The sequence below is a fragment of the Sphaeroforma arctica genome (genome assembly GCF_001186125.1).
Source record: "Sphaeroforma arctica JP610 unplaced genomic scaffold supercont1.366, whole genome shotgun sequence".
NCBI lineage: Eukaryota > Ichthyosporea > Ichthyophonida > Sphaeroforma > Sphaeroforma arctica.
Window position 1 is genome coordinate 5,465 of NW_014040192.1, and position 7,881 is coordinate 13,345.

The 7,881-nt window shown below is 42.0% G+C and overlaps 3 protein-coding genes across 3 annotated transcripts in view; 2 read left to right on the forward strand and 1 right to left on the reverse strand.

Annotated features, from left to right (window-relative positions):
* Positions 1–255: 255 nt before the first annotated feature.
* On the forward strand, positions 256–577 carry SARC_05625 (hypothetical protein; the record flags this gene model as incomplete). The annotated part of the gene is made up of 2 exons (XM_014300501.1): positions 256–319; positions 363–577. 2 exons carry the CDS (start codon positions 256–258, stop codon positions 575–577), a joined length of 279 nt encoding a protein of 92 aa, XP_014155976.1.
* A 799-nt stretch (positions 578–1,376) lies between these two features.
* SARC_05626 (hypothetical protein) lies at positions 1,377–5,055 on the reverse strand. The gene is made up of 2 exons (XM_014300502.1): positions 4,592–5,055; positions 1,377–3,600 (listed from the first exon to the last, which is right to left on the reverse strand). Exons 1-2 carry the CDS (start codon positions 4,879–4,881, stop codon positions 2,874–2,876), a joined length of 1,017 nt encoding a protein of 338 aa, XP_014155977.1. The 5' UTR covers positions 4,882–5,055; the 3' UTR covers positions 1,377–2,873.
* Positions 5,056–7,329: 2,274 nt separating this feature from the next.
* SARC_05627 (hypothetical protein) overlaps positions 7,330–7,881 on the forward strand; it is a gene marked incomplete at its 5' end in the record, with an annotated part of 10,305 nt that continues 9,753 nt past the window's right edge. Inside the window, one exon of the mRNA XM_014300503.1 lies at positions 7,330–7,467. Coding sequence (XP_014155978.1) covers positions 7,330–7,467 — 138 coding nt within the window. The remainder of the gene's footprint in view (positions 7,468–7,881) is intronic.

Genomic DNA, 7,881 nt, shown 5'->3' on the forward strand with positions numbered 1-7,881 from the left:
GTGTGTGTGTGTGTGTGTGTGTGTGTGTGTATGTGTGTGTGTGTGTATAAGTATGTATATGTATATATGTGTGTGTGTCTATATATATATATATTGCTTATACCCTTATTTGACTGCATTTTTATAGATGCAATTACGACGATACCCTAACATGATATTTACAGTTAAAAATATTCACTTGTATTTGTGGTGCTTCTACGTCGCAAATACAAATTGCATCATATATATATATATATATATATATATATGACTACGATGATCTCCTCAAAGATTTCATCCGCTTCTGATATAAATGCTCTTATTCCTATATTCGGAGCAGGTAAGTGATATGCACGTCATCGCTGGCAACGTTTACGCGGAAGCCGAAGAAGCCCAATGGGAGGGTAACTACCCGCCTCTACGCAAACAAAGCGAGACAGACTCAGACTCATCGAATAGTGAACTACAGTACCAACACGCCTACACAGTCATTCAGAAGGCTCGTGACCTGGATGCTGGGTCTGTCCCTGATGATCTGTTTGAATCAATCAGTAGTTTAGTAGAAGAGGCTGAGGCTGAGAGTGACGACGAGGAATAAACAGACGTATTTTAAACAGGCACATGCTTGACTAGGGGAGTTGGTACTTACGGCTAGTCTGACTTTTGGCAGAGACTTTGTGTAACTTGTATAACTTATAGCTTATATAACTTATATTACATACATAGCTTATATAACTTATATGACGACTATTTTTTACAACATACATAACCTATAACTTATATGATACACAACTTATATAACTTTAATACCGTATATAGCATACATAACTTATGTAACCTGTATAATTATCTATATAATATGACATACTTAACTTATAAAACTTGTATGGCAATATAATATACCACTTATGTATGTTATATAACTTATCTATATTTTATAACACATAACCTACAAGTTGTATGATTTATACAACTTGAATAACATATTTAAAAAAAAGTATATTAGTGTATGACAACATATAACTTATATGTATTTGTAACTATACAATATGCATAACCTATATAATTCAAGTTATATGATTTATATATCTTATATAATATATAACACAGACAGCTTATATAATTTATAACGTATATAACCCAATAAAACCTAAACTCTTTACAGAGCTTGTGCAAATTACAGAATCTACATAAAATATATGGCCTATATAACCAAGATAACCCATACAACATACACAACTTTACAACATACGCGACATACTCACGTACAACTTGTATAGTATAACTTATATACCATACATTGCTTACAAAACCAATGTCCGCCAATGTATGTGTAAATGTACGTTAGAGGTATACGTTAAGTTAGGATACCCCGACTGTCTATCGCCGCTGCAAAATCTCCCGCTACTCTAGTCAATGCTTCCTCAACTTCTCATCAGAGTATAAGGGGCAGCTTCGCTTCGCTATAGTGTACGACCTTCTGGAGACGTTTACGTTTTACTAAGTTGTCAGTCCATTACGTTACACTAAGATATCATACCACTTGGAATCGTTAGGTTTGGCTAACGTATAGGTGCGACGGCAGTGAGCGTATATTTTTTCTTTCTCCGATACTAGCTACATACATTGCTTTTGTACTCAATGGGGTCCGGCATCGGATTTTTCGCTGGACAGGCTATTCAAAATCGTATTTTTATCGATTCTCAGCATACAACGAGAACTTTGAAGTCCTTTGCACATAAGGAACCAACTACCCCCTTATATACACCCTATCGACATAGCACCCATGGGCATATGTACTGTATCCTATACCTGTCTCTGCCATCATCTCCGCGTACGTGGTCTATAGCCACAGTGTAGATGATTTCGACCAGTTGTATGAGCATCATACATGCTTGTCCACACATTTGTGTACACCCTCCGCCATGCACCCTCGAGGCAGTCTGTCGTCTCTGCACAATAACTCTCTTAACCAACCATAGGTGACCTATCTACCTCATATCCAATAGAGTCCTCTACATTCTCTGGATAGCCTTCTGTCTGCCGCTGTGTGAGTTCAGCAAAACTCATTCCCAACCAGAAGTACCTTACATCGGCCGAGGCACTCGCCACCCACCCCTCTGGCCGTACTCGGTTGAACGTCGAATGGCACTATACCTACCTACCAAGCGAACAGCATCCGCCCGTAACACCTCCCCACACACCCTCCCCCAAGGCACACACACACATATGCCCACCTACCTACAGACAACTCTGTATCAGAAGTCTGAGCGCCTATCTCCTCACTGTGCGCGCAATGGGAGACGGCGGACGTGTGAAGTATGAATACGTTAATATAGCTCCCGTCCCTTGTTTGTTGTGTTCACATCCGCCCCTCTGAGAACGGATAAGCACGCACATGGCTTGCACTACACTCTCCCCCGTGTTTGCCACACGGTCCAGTTTGACTATGTAAAACTCAAAACCCTAAAACCTTAAGCCCTATAACGCTATACGCTATATCCAGATTCTCGCACACAAGAGTCAATACTCCCAACCACAGCGCAATGCGCTGGACTAGTATTCGCCTATACCGCCCGTCGACGTTAATCTGTGTGTGTGTGTCCCCACGGTACCAGAACCTTCAATATTAAACGCAATAGGATGGCGTTTAAAAGGACTGTTCTTTGCCCTGTCCATTTCCCCATGGGATTGGACAGGGCACGAGGCGCATCGCTCTGTGTGCGACTACCGCCGATTCGCCACCGTCTCCCACATAGAGCTACGGTATGTTTTGCACCCACTTCTACCAATGGTTTGGTCTCAGAAGCACCTACGCTACCTACACCTTGCTCTTGCCCTATCATCTCTGCGTCCCCGTACTCGTACCCTGAGGACCTCAGTCAAAGCACCGCTCACGATTGAATCTCCTCGACCGAGTCCTCTGCACTCAGATAGTCGGCTATCGCCTTAGCCACATCCGTTGCATTAGACAGGTGCGGGTGGTGGTCCCCGGCGACTGTACACTCCTGTAGCTTCGTGTACCACCTACGAGCATTGGGCATGGCCTTGCGGAGGTCTTCAAACCCCTTGTCGCCCGCAATCATGAGTGTGGTGGTCTCCACATGGGTCATAAGGCTGTCCACATGCTCGAAAGAGGACCGGTACAACGACTCCATGCGCAGGCGCGGGTCTGACCGCCAGGCCACCCCTCCCTCGTGCACACTGAGGTTCCGCTCGCACAGCAGACGACACCATTCCGCGTCCATGCCGGTCAGCTTGGCCCGTGCTTGTACGGCCACCTCAACCGATTCGTATACAATACGCGGCTTGCTGGTATCCTCGCCGGCGAGTGCACGCATATGCATCTTGAGCAACCAGGCATCGTACTTCTCGGTTGCTCTGACCAGGCGGGCCTTGGACTTGCCCGGTTTCTCGTACATTGGTGATACGGCCTCAATCACAACCAGTTTCTTCACGCGGTTGGGGTGGGTGGCGGAGAAGGCGCTGGAGATCAACCCCCCCATTGAATGGCCGATTATGGCGGTGGGAGTTCTGTACTCTTTGTCGTGGTCAAGGTGCTTTAGCAGCATGTCCAGGTCGAGCATGTAGTCAGTAAAGTGGAGAGGGTACATGCCGGGTCTGTGGGGTATGTATAGCGTGTTTAGTTGATGATGAGACGGAGAGATTGTCGGCGTACGCAACAAGTAGGGGCACCATTCACATATACAAGTATGTGATATATACAAGTATGTGATATATACAAGTATGTGATATGTACAAGTACGTGATATATACAAGTATGTGATATATACAAGTATGTGATATATACAAGTATGATATATACAAGTATGTGATATATACAAATAAGTGATATATACAATTAAGTGATATATAAGTATGTGATATATACAAGTATGTGATATATACAAGTATGTGATGTATACAAGTGTGTGATATATATAAGTATATGATGTATACAAGTATGTGATATATACAAGTATGTGATGTATACAAGTATGTGATATATACAAGTATGTTGTACATACAAGTATGTGATATATACAAGTATCTGCTTGGCGACGACAATATATTAACAGGCGTAGAAAGAGAGTTCACTACTCCAATTCGATCCAGATTTGCTACAGTACTGCATATTAAAGATGTGAATATCACTTGCAAACCCCTCACTAGCCAGTCAAAGTGCATGTGCGCGTGTGCATGTGCATCCAAATACATGGGCAGAATGCCTATACACAATCACACATGCACATGCTGAGTGTCTAGTTGGACCAGCAGTTGTATTGCATTGCATGCAGCAACGTCATTCGACTGTACTCTCCATATTAACCAGAATAACAAATCTTAACATCGGCGTGATAACAAACAGGTGGCAAATGTGCATCCGTGTGTTTCATTCTTATGTAAGGTAGTGTTCGGTTCAACCTTCCTGGGTTTAAATGGTGTATGGCAGCCAGCCATGTACTTGTGTATCACTCGAACTCTTCCTACTTATGCTTCCTAAAGTTACTGATTAGAGTGCAGAAGTGCCTACGGATATAATATGAAAATACACGCCCCAGGTATACTACAGTGTGCCTGTGATATACCTTCTACGCCGCTAATAACATACCTATGCTCAGACAGCCCGTGTCCCGGCCAGTCCACCGCTAGCACCTGATATCCATATTCGCCACTGAGTCTTCGGGCCAAGGGTTCGAAACTACTGGCGTTGTCCAGCCACCCATGCAATGCCACCAGCAGAGGATGGTCTTTCTTCCCAAACCGACGAGCCCCTAAGCGTATCTGTGGTAGTTGTATGTACACGTCTTCGCCGTTAAATGTGGTAGCCGACATGGTGCGACGTATAGATAGGGCTATTGATCTACAACTGGTTGCGTGACGAATTGGAGATATGAACATGGGTGTGTAAGTCTAGCGTCCAATTTGAGGTATGAGCAAAGGTGTGTGTGCTTCTAGTAAATATATAATCCGAGAACTACTGTGTTTAAGTATTTATCGAATGATATGGCTCGCTTCACACCCTATCTCCAGTCTGGTTGTAGGCTATGTAGTCTACAGTTGTGTCGCTTCTGGACTTTCCTGTTGTTCACATGTCCATTTACAGGAGTAAATATACATACAATAGGGGCTCTACACTCTACACTCTACAGTCTATTTAATACACAGAGCGAGAGGGTCGTGTACTCCTTAGTCATGATATTTTGCGTTTAAAACGTATACGCTTTGGATATAAAAGCGTTTGCGTTCAATGGGGGCCCTATAGTTATCGATACGGGCGTATGTTCAGAGCCCTAAGGTGCAAAGTGTTGATAAAAATACGCTGGAATGTCCACACAGTTCTAAAAGTAGGTTGAACTTTTCCAGACTTTTGACCCGTGCTAATAAACGCTTTGTTTAAAAAAATAAACGTTTACTTTGATCTTTTTAGGTTGGACTCTCTTTTTTATATTTATTTATAAAGTTTAAACGGATTGAGGTTAGAGTTTTGAGGCAAGTGACTTGTGTGCGTGCCAGCGGCCGTGATAGCGGAGTATTGACGACCAAAAAAGGCAGTGATGATTGATAACGTAGAATTTGGCGGCATGTATTACTATTACCATAAGTATTCCATTTATATTTAACTAATAGGTATGAGTCTACAATTGGGAACGTATGCTGGACAGCTAGACAAATACATGAAGTACTGTATATAAAGACTAGTTCGGCATCGTTTCCGACTCAAAGCTGTACAACTTCTTTTCGAGAGACTATACCTTAGCGAACTGTCATATTGGATTTGAAGGTGTATTCATGCATAAGCAACAACAAAAAACTGAGGACAGCTTGAAAATACCATAGCTACAAACTTTCTCGTTATTATTAACGGTGCATCTCAAAGCGCCTTAAATTATGTAAAGTACTTCGCAGACCTAAACCCCTCACGTCTCATACTATCGATAGTAGTGGTGATCGATGTACATTGATTAAGACTGGCCAAAGCACATAAATCGTCAGTGAACCTACTATCCCCGACTCGCTTAACAGAAATGGACAAGGGGGGAGAACGAGTCCACTCTACCGTCGCCAACAAATACGAAGTACAAGTAGGTCGGTATCTCATGAACCGTTTGCGGCCGCTGATTCGGGTACTTTCTTTGCGCAATGAAAATAAACTATACAGCTACCGCAACTAAGCATCAGAACTAAATTGCATACTTTACAGATTTTATTTTATTTTCGAGATTCTAATCTTGCTTGTAATTTAGCAACAGTTTTCAAGCAATTTGAAATAATATATGCGACAGTGCAGTACTGACCAACAAGTGGTTTAGATGTGAGAACGAAAGTTGTTACTAGGCTAATTGGAGAATTATCATTGAATCGCTACGATATAAGTTATTTTTGACACGAGAATAGATCCCGATCTCTTTTTTGTATTTGCCAGATGGTAATAGGAACTGATTATACATGCATAAGCCAGGCTGCAGGTCATGCCGCCCAGCGCCACGAGGCGATGTATGTAGCATATGTACGTAGCAAACGCCGCTACGGGATAAATTGTAGAAAAATAAATTGTAAAAGTAGGGGAAGTTTTGAATTCCTATTCGTTTACAATGAACATATCGAATTTCCCATTGGACCTGGTATCAGCAACGATCACTGACACACAGTGCCTGTCCAATATATTGTCATTTTATTGTGTGACTAATGATGAGTCAATGACCTCATAGAAATGCTAGAAATCCTGATTTATTTCGATCGGAATCATCAGTTCCGTTCCAAATTTCCCAAAAATAATAGAATTTGGACTCTGAAATTGGCTTTCACTGTTTCAAGCCCTGTGCATATCAAATTATCTGAGGGTGGGGCTGCGTGCCGTGTGGCTGCCATCCAAATTTGATTTCAATATGAGTTTTGGCATCGCACTTTCTTCCTAAAAATATTTCAGAATGGAATGCGATCGCCCCAGATAAAGAATCCACCTTCGTTCATTTGACATTTATATTGCAATCTACAAGAGTGTACGTGAAAGAACATATTTCTGAGTCTCCGGGGTGGCACACTAGAGGTACATATAGCTTAGCCTCAGTCAGAACAAAACGGCACATATACCACATAAATCGAGTTTTTCATGCCTGTCAGTGTTGAGCGAAGGCAATACACAGGTATCACATTGCACAGTCAGCATCGCATGTCGGGATGAGTGGCGACAGTAGAGTCCCGTCCGCCTTGCAAGCACATTCTGATGGTTTTGATACCTGCAATGTGGTATACACACATACACACCATGCTGCTGCTGCGACTATTCAGAAGTTTTACAGGAAATGGAGACTACGTCAGAGGTTCATATGGGTTGTTAGAAGGGGCATGTCCCAATTTGACTTGGAGAACGTGAACACAAACCCAGAGCGCGTTGCTGATACCACAATGAATTCCTTAGCGCTCAGCAAAAACAATTTCTTGAGCTTCACTGAGTTGGATAACATGACGGATTCATATGGAGAGGTATGCATTACTACAACGGGCGAGTCAGTGTACTCTTGATAGGAACGTCGCATTTATATATATTCCATGTAGTGTTGGATGACCACCGAGTGTTCAAGAAGATATTCTTCATTCAGATTGTAGTAGAGTAATGAAACCCTGAAGCTAAGTGTCAAGACTCAGAACAAGTCAGATAAAAACAAATTAACGGTAAAGACTAGGTACAGCTGCACGATTTTAAAATGCCTACTACGGCGATATTGAAACTATAGCTAAATATACGCAGACAACTGCAAACGCCATACTATACGCGCTTGAATAACAATTTATCATGAAATTGCCTTTCAAAGTATGCAAAAGTATATCTATATATATACATATTTATATATATATATATATATATATATCTATCTATCTAATAAAAAAATAATAACA